The sequence below is a fragment of the Paroedura picta genome, chromosome 7, assembly GCF_049243985.1.
Source record: "Paroedura picta isolate Pp20150507F chromosome 7, Ppicta_v3.0, whole genome shotgun sequence".
NCBI classification, from domain to species: Eukaryota; Metazoa; Chordata; class Lepidosauria; order Squamata; family Gekkonidae; genus Paroedura; species Paroedura picta.
In genome coordinates, this window is record NC_135375.1 from 29,239,395 (window position 1) to 29,261,124 (window position 21,730).

The 21,730-nt window shown below is 42.7% G+C and overlaps 1 protein-coding gene across 5 annotated transcripts in view; it reads left to right on the forward strand.

Annotated features, from left to right (window-relative positions):
* The first annotated feature begins 899 nt into the window (after positions 1 to 899).
* KIF2A (kinesin family member 2A) overlaps positions 900 to 21,730 on the forward strand; it is a 57,807-nt gene continuing 36,976 nt past the window's right edge. For 2 of the 5 annotated variants that reach the window (XM_077347212.1, XM_077347214.1), the window contains exons 1-3: positions 900 to 1,111; positions 19,364 to 19,458; positions 20,893 to 21,009. In XM_077347212.1, coding sequence (XP_077203327.1) covers positions 1,048 to 1,111; positions 19,364 to 19,458; positions 20,893 to 21,009 — 276 coding nt within the window. In that variant the 5' untranslated portion in view covers positions 900 to 1,047. Of the gene's footprint in view, positions 1,112 to 2,243; positions 2,263 to 19,363; positions 19,459 to 20,892; positions 21,010 to 21,730 lie in introns of those variants that run through there. The other 3 variants (XM_077347216.1, XM_077347217.1, XM_077347215.1) reach the window with 3 other exon arrangements.

Sequence of the window (21,730 nt, forward strand, 5' to 3'; positions counted from 1 at the left end):
TTTGTAATTAATCTTACCTGTCAGCGAGAAAGATTAAGTAAATTCTCACATGTACACAGATTCTGCTTATTTATTTATATTTATATACCGCCTTCCCTTTCGCTCGGGGCAGTTTACATTATAACTCTCATAACAATACAGTGAAAGGTATTAACTGTGAAGAGAAATGTATAAACCCCCCTCCATTTACAGGAAATCAAATCCGCATCATGAGCTCGAAACGAGCTGATAGTACAAAAGAGTCACTGGACAAACTTTGCACAAAAGGCAGCCAACTTTTAAACTAGTCCCTCTAATATCTGCAGGAATTATCGGGGTGTGTGGGGGGGTTTAGCTCCGTATCGGGAAATTAAATCTGTATTAAAGGAACATGACATCCCCCCCCCCCCAGGGAACCCAGGCTCAAGCGTCCCTTGTGCTCAGTGGCAGGCATCGGAGGAACTACAGGCCACTTGAGGATGATTCTTCACGCCAAGCAGGGCGGAGCTCGAGGACATTACAGCCAAGGCTTCACGCAACGCACATTACTCAAGCCTTGGACAGCCAGAGCTCGAGGCCAACCCCTCCCTCCTTTTTCACGCCGCGCTAAGAATAACCTCCGGCCGGCATCCTCGGAGGCTGGAGAGACAGCCCGCCAAGCGCTGCACAACAGCGGGATTAGGCGGGGAGGGAGGGGGGGGGGGCAGAGCCGCTCCCTAGGGGGTGGGGGGAGCCGGACCCCTCCCCCCCCATCGCCCAAACTCCTCCTTGGCGGCCGAGCAGGCTCCCAGGGAGACCCGCCGCTGCTCCGCCCACCCCTTCAGCCGGTCCTGCCGTGACGCCTCGCCCGCGTGCGCAGCCGCAGCAGCTCCCGGCGACTGTTGTATCCGGCCGGCGCCTTTTTCTCCTCCTCCTCCCTCCCCCCTCCCCCTTTCCCCGTAGAAACCGCCGTTGCCGCCACCGCCGCTGTTGCTGCTCCCCCTTCCCCCCTCCCTTCACCCGGCTGCGCCCCGATCACAAGCTCGCCTCCCTTCCTCTCTCTCTCTCTCCCCCCCCCCCCATGACGCGATGGCAGCGGCCAACTTCGGCAAGATCCAGATAGGGATCTATGTGGAGATCAAGCGCAGCGATGGTAAGGGGGGGGGGGGGAGAACGTGGGATAGATAGAAGGATGGATGGATGGATGAATGAACGGAGCGGTTGTGAAGCGGCCCCAGGAGCAGCAGCAGGAGCAGCAGGAGCAGCCGCCGCCCCCTGCTCCCCTCTGCTCGCCAGTCCGAGGGGAGGGGAGGGGAGGGGCCGCGCCGGGGCCCTTGGAGAACGGGGCGGGCATCGCGGGGCCTGTGGCACCGGCTGCGGTTGCTTGCTAACGAGCCTTTTTGTGCGCGCTCTCTTCTGGGGTGGGGTGGGGAATAGACTGGGGCTGACAGACAGACAGACAACCGCCGTCGTCGCTGGGGGGGGGGAGGTTGCTGCAGTGTTAGGAGGGGTCCGTGAGAAAGGGGCGTGTGTGTGGTGTGTGTTGTGGTGGGGCGGATATGAGACTGGTGGGGAAGGCGAGCCGGGGGAGGGGGGGAGTACTTGAAGGGCCGGCAGGGGGGAACTGACGGGCAAGGGCGTGACCCTGGGGCATATAGGGCCACGGGAAGGAGGTGTGGGGTTTTTTGTGGGGAGGGTGGATGGATGTGCGAGGGGAGGGAGGGGGAGAGGTCTCTGGAATAGGAATGAAGGTGGGATGGGGAGGCGCCGCAGGAGATTGGTGTGCATGAGGACCGCAAAGTGGGGAGGCTCTGGTGGGCTCCATTGCTTTGAGAAGAGGAGAAGCCGCACATGCCCACCCCAGCAATTGCACTCTTCCTGGTCTGCTTCATCACGAGTATGATTTATGAAAGTCAAATTGCCGTTCTCTTTAGCCATGATAAAGCAGTTGAGAGCAGAAACACCAAGCAAGCTACACCCCCCCCTTACTGTACCGTACAAGAATCATGCCGGATGGGGGTAAACCGAACAGAATAGAGAGGAATCCCTGTTTTGGACACCCGGATGTTTGTATTGCTCCCTTTTCCTAGGGATGCGATCCCTTGTGTTGATTCAGAGCTTCCCTTTTTTTTGCTCTGTGTTTCCTGGCAGCAGCATGTTGTGGCGCTTTCTGTAGATGCAGATGAAGTTCGTAGGCACGTAAGGCTTTTGAGCGATCATCCTTGAGTGCTGTGAATGCTGTGTATCTATGGAGGGTTGCAAGCGGAGTGAATCGATGGGCTGGCCTCCCTTGCTCCGTAATGGGTGTGTAGCTGGCTTTGCTAATGGTGGGGTGGGGTCATCTTGGGATTCATTCGGGATTGGGGCTCAGGCCAGCCGTGCTGAATGTAGAAAGACATCAGATGTTTGTGTAGTGGCCCTGGGGTTTCTAATGCTGAAGCGCATAAACGGAGGAAGAAGTATATATTGTTAGCTGTGTTTTTCCTTTTAGCTCTACTAATTGCACCTTATAGACCGTTTCTTTATTGTAGCTGCGAGTGTTCATAATGATATTAGTTGTGTATGAGGGGGGGTGAGGTTACTTATTAGTCAGCTGCATAATATAACTAAGGGTCAAATTTTTACTTGTTCAGTTGCAGAGTGACCCAAGTTGTTCTGCTTGTCTCGGATGATGGATGTGTGAGACTGGTGTTTTCAGACTGACCAGAAATTAATTCGACCTTGGTATTATTGAATTGTGTTTAGCACCACCATTCTCCTCATGGTTTGCATTGGAAGTAGCTTTGTGGCCTTCCTTGCCACAGGAATCCCTGAATGCCAAATTCTTATTGGGAGAAGCTCAAGGTTTTTTCCTCCTTAGATATGCATGTTTTTGATAGTCCAATTTTGGATATAGTCGGTGATGTCTCCAGTGTCAAAATTAGTTTCTGACTGAACATAGCAACTATAGATCGTTTAACTGATACTTGATAGAGTTATACAGTTTTTAAGGGATCCGTAGTGGGTGGAGGAATGGCTTCGTGAACGAGAAATTGTTTTGATTTTCTATAAGGAAGCTTCTTATATCCCGGGATCTGCTAATTTTGACTGGAATCAGTAGTCCACTGTTTCTAATAAGCAGCAAGGTTTGATTACTTCCTGTACCAAAAAGGTAAATATGACAACCTTATGAGGAGGGTTTGCATGGGAGAAATAGTAGATGCATTTGGATGTTGGAAAGGGCTACGGCTTAGTGGCAGAACACCCTGTTTACTTGCAGGAAGTCCCAAATTCAATCCCTTGTTTCTCCATTTAAAAGGATAGGTTGTGTTTAATGTGTAAGATTTTTGCCTGACACTCTGGAAAGTAGCTGCTAGCAGTCCTTAGTAGACCAATCATTTGATTTACCATAAGGCAATGTCATATGTTTTGAGTGACCCCGCTCTTTCATTACATTACATGACAATAAGGCTGACATTAAGCTGTGGTGTCATGCACTGGAGTCTTCCCATTCAACTTCCCATTCAAGTTTTGGTCACCACTTCATAAAATGTCCACATAATCCCATGACTCTATGGCAGAGGTGGCCAAACTGTGGCTCTCCCGATGTCCATGGACTACAGTTACCATGAGCCCCTGCCAGTATGGCCTGGCAAGGGCTCATGGTAATTGTAGTTCATGGACCTCTGGAGAGCCACTGTTTTGGTACTCCTGCTCTATGGTATGGCTAGTGCAGACTGCTATAAATAAGTTTGTTGCTCCCATAGTGGGTTAATTCAAGACAAATTGTTTATTTTAAACATTTATAAACACACCCTTCTTTCAGATAGCTGGGGCCTAACCTGGGTGACACTAAAAACAGTACAAGAACAGAATTCTGGAAACAGCAGAGTTAAAACAAGCCACAGAAAAAAGCCTGGAAAATAAACTTTAACAGAGGTTGCTATCCTGCAGGGTATCCAAAAATCTAAAGAGATTTTGACGAAGATGCATAAATGGGCTGTAGGAAAGCTGCTTTTCTGTAATATAATTTTGTCTCCACACTTCTTATGATCACGGCCCATGTCAAGTTTTTTTTGGTCCTGGCAAAAATGTTGGTAAAATATGAATTGGAATAATACATATTTTTGAAAACTGAACCAACATTTAGTGTATTAACTTACATAATTCCCTAATATTTTTATCCGAGATAAAATAGGGTTGTTGATTTGTGAAGACTAATATCTACTCAACAGTTACTTTGATTCATTTGCATAGTGTTCTTAGTAGGTGCTGTTTGGCAGATTTTTAAAACAGCCATAATGTATTTATTTAGGTGTTTTTATCCCCACCATTCTTCACTACTTATTTTGGACTCTCAGGGGGCACTCTTGCCCCAAAGAAAAATGCAAATATTTAAACTGATGTTAGCAAATCTATCTGCTGCCAACTTACCAATGCACAGACAGATGCGGGGCAGAAAACGTGGTAGTTGCTTTGCCCTTGATGGCAGCCATCTGTCCCTAGACAAACAGGCATTCCACCCAAGAGGCCTTTGTACCTCCTTTCTACTTCCAGGGGCTGGAGGAAAAAGGACGAGCAGGTATAGCAGTTTTGCCTTTGATGGCAAACAGCAGTCTCTCCTCAGGCCAGCTTGGCAGGCACTCATTCAGGTGAGTTTAGCATGGAACTGTATGTCTCTGGTATAGGAGGCTTAGTGAGTTTTGCTGATGTGAGATGGCAGCAGCAGGCAACGAGGGGAGGAGTGGGCCATTAGAACTGTAACTCTTAACTTTTCACTCTTTGGTTGTCATTAGATTGTCAAAATGTTGATGATGCATAACACTTGTGGTAGGTAAAACTATTTAAAAATGAAAATCAATTTCTAACAGTACAGGGAATAAAGCAATGACACTGGAAAGGATGACTACTTAAGCTAGCCAAAGAGTTAAGTTACAATTGCTGTGATGAGATAAGTAATGGTTATAGAGGGAACTTTGAGGAAGAGCATTGGGTGAAATTTGTGACTCAGTGAAATTAACAATTATACCGTGAAATATGGCATTTGCAATCACAATTTTGCTTGAGTATTCCGTGGCTAAAGACAGAAATGAGTAAAGGCTAAACATGGCAATGATACCTTGGAAAGTGCTTGGATTTATGAACCCCCAGCACTACATACATTTCTAGCATAAATATAATGGACAAGACTGTAGGGTAAATGGCTAATAAAGAGAAACTTGCTTGGTTACATTGTGACAGGTTCTGAAGGCTTTTGGCACCCTTTGCTAAAGTATGTATGAGTACATTTCAAATTAATTCCATTAAAATGACAAACTATGTGAGGTGTGTTGTGCTGTTTTTATTTCCCCTATTGGGGCAATGTTGATCAGGATGCTTTACCTTGCCTTGGCATCCTTACAGCTGCGCTGTTTTCAGGAGCGATCACATGATGTTGTCCTCTTTTTGTCTTGCTTTTGCATTTTCCTCTACATCACTGTGATCTTTCCCAAACCTAGATTGGGACAATCTGTTGGAAAGATCACAATGAAACTACTTTTGGGAAAATGTGGGGTTTTTTTGGTGCATATTCTGCCTCTTCTGGCACTCTTTTCTTTTCCTCAGCTCCTTTGGTTGGTGCTTCCCTTGCCATATCAGAGAGCTTTTTCTGGCTTTAAAAACCAAAACTAAAAACAAACAACAGCAAAACCTGGACAGTTCTTTATAGTGTTTAACATCATAATGATCTATTTAAGTAATATATTAATTCCTAGGTTTTTAAGTGGGCCTTTTTTCCTTGAGGAGTTATAAGGGAAAAGTACAGGTACATAGTTCTCCTTATGACTCCACAAGTAGATTTGTGGCTATTGATCATTGTAATGTTATGCTATAATGACCCAGCAGTTCCTTTTAAAAATTCCTCTGAATTGCTGTCTGAATGGTCTGTTGTAACGTCACTACAAACTTGGTGCAAACCATACAATTACATTCAGAGGCATAAAGCAATAGCCTGATGGCCCTTTGAAAATAGGAAAAGCTACTTCCTGGGGAGCAGCAATATTAATATGGGAGGAAATACATGCCTTACATTTCTTTCACTTCCTGTTGTTTCCTTTTACCATCTCCAGCATACACACCCTTCCCCAGTACTGTATACATATTCACCCACATTTGGAACTCTGGGCTGTAAAGCCAGTTGAGGGACATCTGGAAGAGGGAAGTGCATAACACATTGGGAAGTGCTTAAGGTAATCACAGAACTGTGTGTAACATCTAGTTTGTTCCTGAGAGAGTGAGGAGTATGAGTTCATCTAGTGTAGCAGAGGTGTCAAAACTTATTTGTTCTGATTTGACATACGTATGTATGGCTTGGTTGAGCCACACTGTGTATCATTGAAATACAAAAGAATTAATTCTCTTAATCTAAAAATAATACAACTGAAATATTAATAATATTGATTCTCCTTAATTTTGTTGAAAAGCATGGATTGAGGAAATGAACATTAGGTGTGTAATCTATTCTCTTCACTTGTATTTGTCATCTTTTTAAAGAAAATCTAGACAAAATGCAACTATTTTAACTTTGGAAATCTGTTTTTACTTTACTGATATGCACTTTTATCTAGAATGAATTTGGGTTTTCTTATTTCCTTGGCCTTCATATCACAGTTTAATATACTCATTGAGTAATATCACTTTTACATGGTGGACACCAGCAGTTATGAGGAAAGTTAGCCTGGGTATAAGATTTTGGAGTAAAGACTGCAGTCTTTTGGGGAAGAGGAACCCAGTGGAAATTAAAGGCATTTATGTTTGACTAAAATTCTTGCCTCCAAGCAAGCAGCTAGTAGCCTGCTTATGGCTCCTGAATTTGCTCTGTCATTTTGAGCAAGTGTGCATATTCCTGCAGCATCTCTTCTTTTGCACAAAGTGAAAAGAGCAACTGAGGACATGTGGCATACTTAGCTGATGCTTGCTTTGAATGTGAAAGAACTTGCAGGTCATATGAATGGCATTGAAGACCTACATGTAACTTGTGGATCATATATGTTTGACACTTTTGTTCATTTGTGTTGTGTCCTTACCTCTTAGCCAAGCCTGCTTCATATATAAACCACATAAGTAGTAATATTCAGTGACCTGTGCCTATTTCAACCCTTTCTTCCTCTTGCTGAACAATACTAATTTGTTATCACAACAACAAAAAGCAGAAACTGAATGAGGGATGTGCTATATGTCAGAGTGTTGTACTTATACCAGTGATATCCAGGTTTAATCTGTCACTCAGCCATGTAGCTCACTTGGTAAACTTGAACTAGCTACCATCTCTAGGTCTGACCTACCAAACAGCTGTTTTGGAGATAAAATGGAGTGGAAGTGAATTATGTACACTGTCTTGAACTTCTTGGAAGCCAGGTGGGATAAAATGGTATAGATACACAGATCTAGCTTCTGGCACTATATAGGGATAGGCACAAAAGTTCACAAGCCAAAATTTGGCGTAAACTTGGCCTGTTTTGGAGCTCTCAAACGGATGTTCAGGGAAAGTGCTTTCCTGTAACATTTTCTGGACTTTTGTTGAATTCATTTCAGCTGTTTGGGCCATTTAAACCTAATAGCTGAGCAGCACAGATCCACAGGATTAAATGGCTGCAAGCCATTTCATCAGTCAGTTTCACTTTTCTCCACTTTCCATAATGGACAGGTGAAATGGCTGCCAGCCATGTTACATGCCAGATGTTACATACCTGAGGGGCCGCCTACCGCTCTATGCCCCTCGCAGGGCTCTGCGCTCTGCAAGTGAGAATCTTCTGGTCGTTCCTGGCCCTAGGAAAGCACGCCTAGCCTCGACCAGGGCCAGGGCCTTTTCGGCCCTGGTGGAATGAGCTCCCGGAAGAGCTGCGGGACCTTTCAACATTTCGCAGGGCCTGCAAGACGGAGCTCTTCCGCCAGGTCTATGGTTGAGGCTGGGGCTGCTGGGGTACATCGACTGCTCTCCCCCGGGCTTCTTCTTGAACATTGTTGACCTCCTTCTCCTCCACCACCCCTTTTTTTAGGAAGGGGATCTTATTATTGTGCCGCCATGCTGTGACACTTTAAAGTCTTTTAATGGGAGTTTTAGTGAGGTTTTAAGACACTGTAACCCGCCACGAGCCATTTGGGAGTGGCGGGAAATAAATCGAAATAATAATAATAATAATAACAATAACAATAACAATAATAATAATAATCCAAACTGGGTGGTTTGGTTCAGGGCATTTTTTAATTCGGTTTGGGGGCCACCATGAACGGAACTGGAATTTTTAGGTTCATGGACAGGAACAATCTTTTGTTGAATCTGTTCCTCTCCTTTTTCACCCAAGGTAAATATAGTGGCAGGCTATATTTATTGCTTTGCTATTCACTTCCTTGTCTACTCACCTTGTTTTGAAAACTGCTTTTTCCCCTGTGCTTTGTAGTATTGCCCAATCCTGCACTGTTACTAGAAGTGCACTGATAGTATCTACAGAAAAAAAAACAACATATTGCAGCCAAAGTTCTTACTCAAAAGCGAGGGAAGTACCTGGGAGGGTGACTTATGCCAAACAACATGCTTGAGGCTGCCTTTCAACACCCAATTATCTGGTTTCCTGTGACAAAGAGAAATTCACAAAGGTCACAGGTGGAAATCTTGCATATAGCAAGTCCCAAGCGTAGTTGACAGCATTTCTCTTTAAATGGATTCTTAATAACAGGACTCAAAAAGATCTATCTGGGAGAGCCATTGACATTCAGCATAAACAATACTGGGATAGTTTGGGCTTATATTTTTATTTATTGCATTTGTATACCACCCTCCCCTAATGCGTGGTGTGGTTCACATAGAATGCAACAGGAACAATACATCAAATGTGATTATATCAATGAAGATAACAGTAATTATAATAATAGCAATAAACAGAGAAGATAACATTTTAACAGGGTGAACAATCTAACAAGCCCACAGTTGGTCATATCCATTGCATGGGTTCAAAGAGGGGAGGTATGGGGCCCAGTAAATGTTGTTTAGTTTCGGTCAACTTCAACCAAATGCCTGGTGGAGGAGCTCCCTTTTGCAGGCCCTGTGGAATTTTTTTTACTGATTTATAAGGAAGCTTCATATGTCCACAGTACAAATTTCTCTGCGTAGTAACCCTGGAATTCCTTAGTGGTCTCCTATCCAAGTACTATCCAGGGCTGACCTGCTTAGCAGCCAGGTTAGCCTGGGCCATCCAGGTCAAGGCAGTATATCTTAAAGGTAAAGGTATCCCCTGTGCAAGCACCGGGTCATGTCTGACCCTTGGGGTGACGCCCTTGAGCGTTTTCATGGCAGACTCAATACAGGGTGGTTTGCCAGTGCCTCCCCCTGTCATTGCCGTATTGATGAAGTATCTTAACACAGCCCGTGGCGCCGTGGGCGCCGCGGACTAAATAAAGCCGTAAAGGCTTTGTGGGAGGAGTTAGGGCGGGCTCTGTCCAGGATGGCCCCTTCCTCTGGACAGACCATTGGCCTGGCCGATTCCCGCCCTGGCGAAGGGAGCAACTGCGAGCCGTGCGGAGCGCAGCTTGCAGTTGCTCTCTTGCCGGCGGCCTGATGCGTCGGGAGGCGCCTCCCGACGCGTCAGGCCACCGGCAAGGGAGCCCCCGGCAGCCGCGAGGAGCACGGCTGCCGGGGGATCCCTGCCCGGCAGCCTGATGGAGCAAGAGGCGCAAAGCCCCGCCCAGCAGAGCAGCCGCCACCGCCGCAGAAACCGCGACCGGAGCCACACCCGCCGAAGACGGAGGATACCCCGCCACCGCCACCAACAGTGCGGCCCCCACCTTGGACAATGATCACCCGGGTAGGCCGCGGCGCGGGGGGGGCAGGACAAACAGCTAGCGCCTGCTATATTGCACCTACAGCGGGCTTGATTACTAGTAGTTTCATAAATGAGTGGAAAAAAGGCTTTTGAATGCTGAAAGTGCATTTTGTGAACATCTCCCCTCGCCCCAGTAAAATGAGGTAGTGAAGAGGTCCTAACTGGGCTCATGAGTATTATATTGTATGATTTGCATCCAGCTAGCTTATTTGTTCAGTGCTGGCAAATTCCATTCCACAAGGTCCATGCAGGGCCTGTGATCCCCAACATGACCTTTTTGATGGTCAAAGGGAATCCTCTCTTCCCATTTTTTCTAGTGGAAATTCTGGTTGGATCTAAAAGAGTAAAATATTGTATTAAATATGTATTTAAATAAAGAAGAAGGAGTTGGTTCTTATATGCTGCTTTTTCTCTACCTGAAGGAGTCTCAAAGCGGCTTACAGTCGCCTTCCCTTTCCTCTCCCCACAACAGACACCCTATGAGGTGGATGAGGCTGAGAGAGCCCTGATATTCCTGCTCGGTCAGAACAGCTTTATCAGTGCTGTGGCGAGCCCAAGATCACCCAGCTGGTTGCATGTGGGGAAAGAGCAGGGAATCAAATCCGGCTCGCCAGATTAGAAGTCCGCACTCCTAACCATTACACCAAACTGGCTCTGTAGTTTCCCCAGTAACAAAAATAGTATTAAGTTTAAAGCGAACATGTTTAGTATGCTCTTTTATTTAGGAAGTATTAGGAAGTCTATCAGTAAGAATGGACCAGTTTAATTAAGTGATGGAAATTGTCCTGCTTTCTAGTAATTTTAAATTATGATTGAAATCGCCTTGACTTAAATGAAACCACCCTGCATTTAAATAAATGTAGCAGCGGTATGTAGCTTCTTTGGAACTGTTGTTAGATGTAACTTCGCTGTTGTCTTCTCTTTTAAACCTGTGTGTGCACTCAGTGACTCTCCTGAATCTGTCTACCAGACTCTGTGCTGCAGCAGTTTTTTTTAAGTACATGACTTTGCATTTCACTCAAGACTGCCCACAATTAGGAATCAGTGTTTGGAATCTGATTTGCTTTTAGGCTGCCAACACTGAAATACTTGTCTTATGGTAAGGTAGCTTACAACTTAATTCATAAGGATCTTAAAATCAGAACAATTGTTTTTTAAAATATGTCATTCTGATTTTATGAACTTAGGCAGATTGCCTTTCCTTGTATATTGAGAGAATTGCTGATCACCACTGTGCCTGCATTGTGCAGGGGTTGGACTAGATGACCCTGGAGATCCCTTCCTACTCAGATTCTGTGATTCCTTTACCAATGTCATAGCAATGAAAGTAAAACTACTGTTCCTCCTTGCAATTCTTTTGTTTTCATTTTTGACACACAAGCTGAAAACGAGCTTGTCATCTTTTGAGCAATACCTTTAATTGAATGTCATTCGTAAGAATATAACATATTCATGTGCTTTTGTGAATTGGTATTTGCTTTTTACGAAGTTATTATAATTGCTGCCCAGCTGTGGCTTGATAAGGGGGGGGGGGACACACAGAATACCTGAGGTTGCATTTTAGCTGCTTTGGTTAAGCCATCTCTGACCCTCTTAGTATTTGTCCTCCTTCTTTAATGGCTAATATGTCATTTGCAAGTGGGAAGGGTGACGTTTTTGAAGTCTGTCACTGGTTTGTCTACATAGAACCAGGCTTATGGAAAGGTGGGACTGGCTGTAGGTTTCCTTTTACTCTTTCATGCACCAGCAGAGTTGTGTTTATCACTCTGATCACTATACTGTGGGAAATAATTGTTCAGTCTCGGGTATCTTCCTTTTGAGCATTTAAATTTCCTTGAATATAAATTGCTTTGTAAGACAGGGTCTTTGCCATAGAATATTCTTTAACAATAAATTCATAATTATGTCAACATTATGATTTTTTAGGATGGATAGTTAGTAGGCTGGGGTATCAGCCAAGTTTATTAATGGACACCTATTTTTGTATCTGCATTTCAGTATTGAAACAGGCCTAGATAATATCAATATTTTTGTCTGGGCATGTTTCAGTCTGCCCTGATATAGATATAGCTTTACTCACATGATAGGTGACCTTTACTGTGAGATGGGGAGAGTGCTGCCTTGTAGATTACTCTGCACTTCTCAGCAGTTTTTAATTGACCATGGCATCCTTCTAAATTGCCTGTTTGGAATGTTGAGTAGTTTATATCACGTATCCCTGATTTTGTTTTTACATAGGTTCCATACAGTGGTGCTAGCAGAATTCTGCTTAACTGTGTGGCTTTTGTGTTGTAGAGTGCTGCAAATTTCTGTCCTTCCACTTTGGAGAGTTTGCTTAGAGATTGAGGATGAAGTGCCATCCATATACCGATGGGCATCTGAGTCTCTTTGTTTAACCGGATATTGATTAAGGTAGTGGATGTATCAAATGAGCTGGTGATGAGATAGTTAAGGCCTAAAGCTAGAGGTGTCCACACAAGACTGAAGTCTGCTTGCCACGGGTACATGGTAAATCAGGGAGATGGTGTCCAAATTGGGTGGTGTTGTGAATCCCAGAAGGATTTTCATCTTAAGAGCGTTTTTCAGTCTAACCCTCTATTCAAATGGGTAGCCGCGTTGGTCGGAAGCAGCACAATAAAATCAAAGTCCAACAGAATGATATATCTTTAAGACCAACAGAATGATATATCTTTGTGAACTACAAATGGGTTGGAGGGATCTGATTGGCTGGTTTGGCAGGGAGTTATCATGTGGCTGTGTTTGGATGCTGTGACACAGTTTACTAATGTAACAGGATTAACTTTTGCTTATATATTCCTACTGTTATGGTGGTCAGTTCTTAGTCTGACAAAGAGTGCTTGCACTCGAAAGCTCATGCCTTGAATAAATCTTTGTTGGTCTTAAAGGTGCCACAGGGCTCTGATTTTGTATTGGATGGTCAAGTTGCACCTGTGGCCTTTCACTAACTTTGGGTTCACACTACATTGGAAAAGAACAGCTTTGCCACCACAGCTATCCATGCTTTGATTACCTCTGATTAATATGATACCTTGTATGTGGGACTGCCTTTGTGTTCAGAAATTCACGATAGTTCAAACTACTTCTTTGAAGCTACTGGATGGTACTCCGTAAAATGGATCTATTCCTTCCATATTAGAATAAATACTGATTTCCACAAATGTAAGCAGAAAATGGCTCATACTAGAAAAGGGCCAAAACCTTTTTTTATCAAATTCCAGTAGCACAAGATTACAAACGAGAAGTTCCTTTTTTATGAAGCAAGATTAAAAATGATTCAATCCCACCTACTTGTCTTTTCCAAAATGTTATTTAGCTACATTTCTCTTTAATGCTAAAATTGCTGTAGGCCAAAACCAACAACAATTGTGTACCAGTACTCAGATTTCTACTATGTTTCCATGAATGACTGAAAGTTATGATGTTAGCCAACCCAACCCTAAATAGTTTGGGTTGGGGTACCTGAAGGACAGCTTCCTTCCATACCTGAGACCTTGCTGCCTTCAGAGGTTAGGTGTGTAATAGCTTTGGACACCCTGGCATCTACACTCCTTTTTTGCTTGCTTGTGCCTTTTCCGTTTTGTGCTTTTTGTCCCTTCTTTAAACGAGTCTGTGGATTTTCTTTTCCTACTGCAGTTTTGCTTTTATCACCATTGTTTTTGTTTTATGGGCAGACATTTCGTTGACTGTATGATTGTGCTGTGAACATAGGCTTTATTGTGATCTACCTCAGGCAATTAATTTGAAAAGGTGGGGTATAACAATCAGTGTTGGCAAATGCCTTCATGAAGGTTCTGAGGGAGATGACATAAAGCAGGGATTGAGAAATCAACATCATAGTGATGACTTGCAGCTTAATTTTTCTGTGGCAACAAACTTGGGAACAGCAGTTTTGTTCTTGTATAGTCCCTAAAAGCAGGGGTAGTCAACCAAGTAGCATTTGCTGGCAGGGGCTCATGGGAATTGTAGTCCATGGACATCTGAAGGACCAGTTTTGCTTTTATCACCATTGTTTTTGTTTTATGGGCAGACATTTCGTTGACTGTATGATTGTGCTATGAACATAGGCTTTATTGTGATCTACCTCAGGCAATTAATTTGAAAAGGTGGGGTATAACAATCAGTGTTGGCAAATGCCTTCATGAAGGTTCTGAGGGAGATGACATAAAGCAGGGATTGAGAAATCAACATCATAGTGATGACTTGCAGCTTAATTTTTCTGTGGCAACAAACTTGGGAACAGCAGTTTTGTTCTTGTATAGTCCCTAAAAGCAGGGGTAGTCAACCAAGTAGCATTTGCTGGCAGGGGCTCATGGGAATTGTAGTCCATGGACATCTGAAGGACCACAGGTTGATTACCCCTGCCTCAAAGGATCGTTGACTGAGACTGAGGATCTGAGACTCAATCCATAGATGCTGTTTGCTGGTTGGAAACAGCTCCTTCTGGAGATGGAGTTTAATCGTACTACGTATTTTATATTGGCATGTTTTTATATCCTGATGTAAGCCACCCTGAGACCATCTTGGAGAAGGGGTGGCCTAAAAAAATCTCATAAAGAATTTAAATAAATATTATTAGGGATAAAAATGAAAAGACCCATTAAAGAAAGAAAAAATTCAGACCCTCCCCCTGATGGAAAAATAGGGAAATATTTTAGGAAGCACTAATAATAAAAGACCCCTGTGAAATGCTGTCCCTTTTTGAATGTGTGAAATGCATTTTAAGACTAAACATCTAGCATGGATACTTGCATGTAACGCTGTCTTCAGTGCTAGATAATGAAGTATACTACAATAATATGCTCATTGTTTAAAAAGGCATAATTTTGGCAACAGTTCATATCTTACATTTTCTCTAGTCCCCCCCCACACACACAAAGTAGAATTCCTTCCCCCCTACCCCAAGCCCTTAAAATATTCAGATATCTTAAATCTGTAGTGTATCTTATTCATCATTTATTTTATTTATTCATTATGAGATCCGGCATTGCAGTCTTGTGAAGTCAGACTCCTCCTAGTCTAGAACATTCAACTGGCTCCCCTACTGTATTGGTTTTGGTGTTTATTTTTTCTTTGTAACTGTTCTCTTTGGAGTTTTGTTTGTATCTAATGTTAGAAGCTGCAACTTCTGATAAATACTTAAATCCCTATTCCAGTTGTACAAAGAATAAATATGTTCATATATTTAAAATATTATAACATCAGGAATTGTGGATTTATTTTTTAGCTGCCAAATAACTAAAATCATCGGTAATCACCTACTGTTTCAAAAGTAGTAATTATAGATGAGTTTGTATTTAAAATATTAATTATATAATTTAAAAAACCAAGTATTTGGTGTCTTTCAGCATTTCGGGAGGCTCTTGACTGCTGTGCATCTCTATCTGAAACCAAAACTCAATTATGTGCTTAATAAGATTTGCGCCGTCCTAACTAATAGTGTGTCAAACCTGTCTGCTAAAGAAAAGTATAAAGGAATACTCTATGCGTCTGGTAGAGAAGTGTGCAGAGCTGGGGTGAAGGCAATTCTTCTTTCCTTCTGCATTGGATATGCTATAGACTGCAGCTGCGGAACTGTTGTTGCCCTTTTCATGGTAGAAAATAATACTGGGAACAAATTAAAACTGTCAGTTGTTGAATCTGCAAACTCCTTTGCATTTGTTTTTGATATCCTCTCACAAGTCTTTTTGTATCCCTAAGTAGGTCATTATCCAGAAGGGGGTGCCTTCTCACTGTTTCAGTCTGGTGTGCTAAATTCTGCCATTGTGTTATTGGCAGACGATAACATCTCTGACCAGAATCCATCTGAGCAATTGAAAAAGTTGCATTAATTAGTTTCACATTGGTGCAGGAGTAAATGGATATTTGTTCCAATATGTACAAAATAGACTGTTGAGTGTGGTAGGAAAGAAATTGGAAACTGATATGAAAGCAAAACTGACAGTGCAATCTTAAAAAAAAACATTTCCCTGGGAGTAAGCCCTGCTGGAAAGATCCAAGTAGGATTGAGAGTAGGCCTGCTTAGGATGGCACTGTGAATTTCTTCAGCTTCCTTTTATGAGCCCTAGAAGAGTGGAAAGGCATGCAAGAAGAAAAAAAATACATAGAAGATTAATGACTTACTGTCTATTTTGGCTGTTGCCTTGCTGTTTTGTGTCTTCTAAAGAAGGTTGAGCTTGATTAGACTCTAACTGAAATATATATATAAAAAGAGAAATTGCTAACACTATTCTTTATGTGGACTGCAAAAAGTATTTTTGAAACAGAAATTTCTTATAGCATTTCACTTTCTGTGTGGTGGTCACTAATACTGCATTGCAAGCTAATTTGAATTGTAAATTTGGAAAACATCAGAAAGAGCTGAAACATAGCATAATTATTAAAATGACATTAAGTACTGCAAAAATTATGTAACAGGACCACAGTCGCTAATCATTTCTCCAAGTAAGTTAGTGAATGAGTTTGTTCAGCACAATCCTATAAAAAAAAAGCTCTCTTGAATAATTTAATTATTAATAGTGTATGGAAAGCCAGGGGAGTGGGAGATTTCCTGACTTCCTTGGGAAGGCTGTTCCATAAGGTGGGAGCCATAACAGAAAACACATAAATGAGTAGTTGTTGATCTTTCCTATTTGTAGGTTGGCACCTGCAAAAGCCCCTGTTGATATGAGGGAAGCTATCAAGGTGGAGCATAGGGCTCGAGGCTGACCTACAGATGAGAGAGACCAAGGCCATGAAGGGATTTGTATGTGATATCCAATACCTAAAATTTAATATGGCAACAAGTGAGCAACCATTGGAGTATCTGCAGAATGGGAGTAATATGCTCCATCTAGCTCCTGGTAATAGCTGAGCTGCAATATTTTGGAGCAGCTGAATTTTCTGAATTGATTTTGAGAGGAGACCAGTGTTCACTTTCAGCCAGTTAACCACAGCAGCCAGACAGTGATTTAGGACTTCTACCACACCAGGAGGAGATTTGGATAAGGATATATAGAGCTGGGTATCATCAGCATATTGATGACCCAAAACGATGAATATAGAGAATTTATTTAGACCGAGAGGACCAATACTTTTGTGTCTTTCCCCGCCTTTGAAAAAGACTGTATATATTTACTTTGCAGCCATACTCCTTTCTTGGTTTCTCTGGTCATCTTTTAAACCTAAGACATTGAATGATAATGCAGTCCTACAGGCTTGTAAATACCTTGCTGCCTAGTTACCAGTGTAGGATGAACCAGACAAGGAAGCTTTTGTAAATAGAAAAAGACTTGGTTGTTACATCACCAGTTATTAGCATAGGTATGTGTGTGGAGGTGGGTTAGTAACTAGTTTGGGATTCTTTACAATGCTCTATTTGCAGGCTATGATTCAGAGAAGATATTTATTTGAGGGCAGGGGAACTATGTGCTCTGCCAGGGCATTCTTTATAACTTCAAACCAACTCACAGCAATCAAGCAAGCTGTTTTTAAACTGGACAACAGCTTACCTTATCAATTGTGGGAACTGCAGTCGTGACACTTAGAGTGAAAACTCCAGCTATGTAAATCCTGCATATGCACACCTGAAGCTCCTTTGGTTCTCCAAAATAGGTGTTGGCTTATCTGTTGATTTCCTTGTTTGGGGAGTCCTTTGTATGCAGATTTTCTCATGGAATTATTATCCAAATAGTTACCTATGGAATTTGTTTCCCAAGTAGATACTTATGCAGGAGCTGTAACATGGAAACCACCCTTTTCACATGTAAGATCCAACATGCATCACTTGGAGACTTTTTGCCTCTGTATACTAGGATCCCAGTTCAGGGCAGCACTCCAAAAGAATGATGAAGAGAATGATGAAGAGAATGATGAAGAGAATGATGTTAGAGAATAAAGATCTTTCTTGTTTAACAAGCTATGGAATAGAAAGCAAGAACAGCAAAATGTGACAGTACAGTCAACAAATGCAAAACCTTTATGTAACCCTACCTGCCTGTGAGCTATTGTTTTTTTGGGGGGGAAACCTGAACAATGGGGACTGATTAGCAGTTAGGCACAGCAATAGTGCTTTGGGGGAATAAAGAGGAGAAAGCAAACATGTAAGCCTTATCCAGAAGAGAAGAGATGGGCAAGAAGCCAATCCAGGAGCAAGTGATGAAAATCAGGTCTGGGAATGCAGTTCTAAAGTTCAGAGGAAAGGGAAAGCTCAGTCATTTCAGCCAGAAGTGGGAGTCCAAATAGTGAACCAGCTGTAAGGTTGGGGAAGCTGTCTTGAATCCAGAATCCAGGTATGGTAGGGTTGAGGTACAGTGTGGGGAGGTTCAGTGATTTCAGCAAGTATAAGGAAATAGACAAGCTATGAGGTTATGGGAGGAATCCAGCTACAAAGTTGGAAGGGCTGGAGTATCCTTTTATGTGTAAATATGGAGTTATTTTGAAGGTGGGGATTCTTGTTTCAGCAATGAATACCCACACAAAGCTGCCTTGTATTGAAGTAGGGAAATTGGTCCGTCAGTGTCACTATTATCTACTCAGACTGGGAGCAGCTCTTTAAAGCTTCAGGTCAAGGTCTTTCATACCACCTTCTACCCAGAGATGCCAGTAGTTGAACTTTTGCATGCACAGCAGCAGCTCTTCCACTGAGCCACAATCTCTTTTATTAGCAGATTTTGAATTTAGGGGAGGTCTTGGAGGCAGAAAGAAGGCATGGCATGCTGTGTGCTTTGGCATGACTTAAGATGAGGTGGTAAGGTTATCTACTCGGAGTACCAACTTTGACTGTTTCAGCTTGAAGTCTTGAATTGTCTTAGGGAGTGGGAGAGGCTCAGCCAAGTTGGGAGGCTGACTTGCTATTTAGCAAGACAGAGTCATAGCCGGGCGGTATAGAAGTTTAGAGGCTTGAATCTAAAAGCTTTTTATCAGTGTATTCCATAGAGCAGGGATAGTCAACCTGTGGTCCTCCAGATGTTCATGGACTACAATTCCCATGAGCCCCTGCCAGCATTTGGGAATTGTAGTCCATGAACATCTGGAGGACCACAGGTTGACTACCCCTACCATAGAGCGTTCTATCAGATGAACTTCTCCCTTTTTAGAGTGTCTAGGGAAATCCTTGTCAGCTTCAGGGGCTCCAAATTTAATATCACACTGAATATTTTAACCATGCCTCTGGTGGTCTAGCCAGAAGTTCTTTACAGGTTAACAATTATGGGGGTCCCCATGTTGGGGGAGTCTAGTTGGGGGAGTCTTGGGAAATCAAAATTTCCCCTGACATTTATGTTGCTTTGGAAGTTCATTTTTTTCCTGATCTAATGGTGTACATTGAAGTGCACTGTTGGTCCCTGTAACAGCTTCCTTTGAGGGTCCTTCTCTTGACATCCCACCTATAAAAGCAAAATTTTCCTTATACTGGGTAACAGTTACAGGGGGAAAATTGATAGTGCTTTGGATTGTTAGATAAATAATCAGTGCTTATTTTTTTTTAAACTCTGCAAGTGAAATAATAAAGATAGAAATAATTTCAAGGGAAATTCTATAATGTTGAAGGAATGCTTGTGCTTCCCTTGCAGGCCGAATACATGAAGCTATGGTAACATCCCTAAATGAGGATAATGAAAGTGTTACGGTTGAGTGGATTGAAAATGGTGACACTAAAGGAAAAGAGGTACAAATTAGCATTTTAGCCATCAAGAAAAGGGTTGTTCTAAAACATTGAATGAAATCTAAAGATGCCCCTATGTGAGAAAAATCAATTTTTGCCTGCATGCGCTGTGCTGGGAGTCAGCAATTTGTGTGGATTCCTCCTTGACCCGTGAAACTTCATCATTAAGAGGCTTCCTGCATACTCAGGAGCAGCTTTTAGGGTCACAAAGGAGTTGCCGAAGACCGAGAGGCAGGGCAAATCAATTCTTTGTGTCCAGTTCATAGTAGTTTCCATTGATCTGTGCAATAATGTAAAATAATAAACATTTATGATTAAATGTACAGTTATTTGAAAATATTGAATGTAATTTAGTGAAGTAAAGGCCTTTATTTATGAAATTTATTTTTCAGTTTATTACCTGCCACTCCCAGTTCCTCACTGGCTTGAGGCAGGTTAACAGTATTTAAGAATCCCACAATATAAATCCATAAAAGGTTCCACTCCCTTAAAGTCCCCAGCAGCATTCAATCTAAGCCGACTCCCACCCGCTTCCCAGGCACCTTATCTATTCATCCCATGCCTTAGGGGAAGAAAGTATATTTGGGGGTCAGCATGTTGGCCCAGCTGAGGCAAGGAGGGGCTCATAGATATTAATCACCCTGGTCCTAACCAAATTACTGGCAAAAGAGCTCTGTCTTACAGCCCCTGCGGAACTGCAGAAGCTCCCGCAGGACCCTTAGCTCTTCTAGGAGCTCATTCCACCAGGTTGGGGTCAGGGCCATAAAGGCCCTGGCCCTGGTTGAGGCCAGGGGCACTTCCCTTGGACTGGGGACCACCAAGAAATTTAGCTTAGTGTACTTCACTTGTGAAATAACATATTTTCCTAGGAAAACCCCTTCATAGTATTGAAGAGGCCATACAGGCCATCTAGTCCAACCCCCTGCTCCATGCAGAGACAGCCTAAAGCAGCCATTGTAAATATCTGTCCAGCTGCTACTTGAAGACTTGCCAGTGAGAGGGAACTCACCACCTCTTTAGGCAGCCTATTCCGCTGCTAAACATATTAACAAGTCACCTTCTTTCTTGAAACTGCTAATTAATCTAAGAAGTTCATGTGGCAAGAAATTTCCCAAATATACATGCTTTCTGCTTCCTTTTAAATGTTATGAATCCTGGGTTTTTAGAGTTTTCATTTTTAAAAAGTGCATAAGCAGCCAAAACTTATGATAATATCACAAGCTAAGGAGAAATTACATAATCTGTATTGAATCTAAGGGATGTATTACATCTGGCTGTCATACAGTTCAACTATTTTTTATGTTGCTGTTAGCAAGTGAGAAAACATAAACCTTTGGGATTTAGCTTTAAACAAATTGTGTGGTTCTTTTTTGTTATTTAAAATAGAAACAGAAACATAGCCCATATTTATTGTCACACGATTCATTTTTTGTGCAGATTGACTTGGAAAGTATATTTTCACTTAATCCGGATCTTGCTCCTGAAGATGATGATCCCAGCCCAGAGACCCCACCACCTCCAACGCCTTCAGCTAAAGTAAACAAAATTGTCAAGGTTAGTGCTATATAATCAAATAAAGTTTGACTGAATTTTCCATAGTTCACTTAGTCTCTTAGTGTGTAATCTTTATTCAAGAATTCTAAGGCTAACAGTTTTCCGTTAGAGTGATAAATAATAAGACAGCTGCTTGGATCTGGATTGATACTGTACTCTGCTCTGGTTCAGCCTCACTTGCAGTACTGTGTTCAGTTTTGGGCACCCCAGTTGAAGAGGGACATAGACAAATTGGAGCGTGTCCAGAGGAGGGCAACAAAGGTGGTGAGGGGTTTGGAAAGTTTGGGGGAGCTTGGTCTGTTTAGCCTGGAGAGAAGACGACTGAGAGGTGATCTGATGACCATCTATAAGTATTTAAAAGGCTGCAATATAGAGGATGGAGCAGAGTTGTTCTCTCTTGTCCCAGAGGAATGGACCAGAATCAGTGGGATGAAATTAATTCAAAAGAAATTCCGTGTAAACATCAGAAAGAAGTTCCTAACCGTTACAGCGGTTTCTCAGTGGAACAGGTTTCCTCGGGAGGTGGTGGGTTCTCCATCTTTGGAAATTTTTAAACAGAGGCTAGATAGACGGGGAGGCTGATTCTGTGAAGGCTTAAAGGGGTGGCTGGTTTCAGTGGATGAGCGATAGATATGTGAGTGTTCTGCATAGTGCAGAGGGTTGGACTAGATGACCCAGGAGGTACCTTCTAACTCTATGATTCTATGATTCTATGATTCTA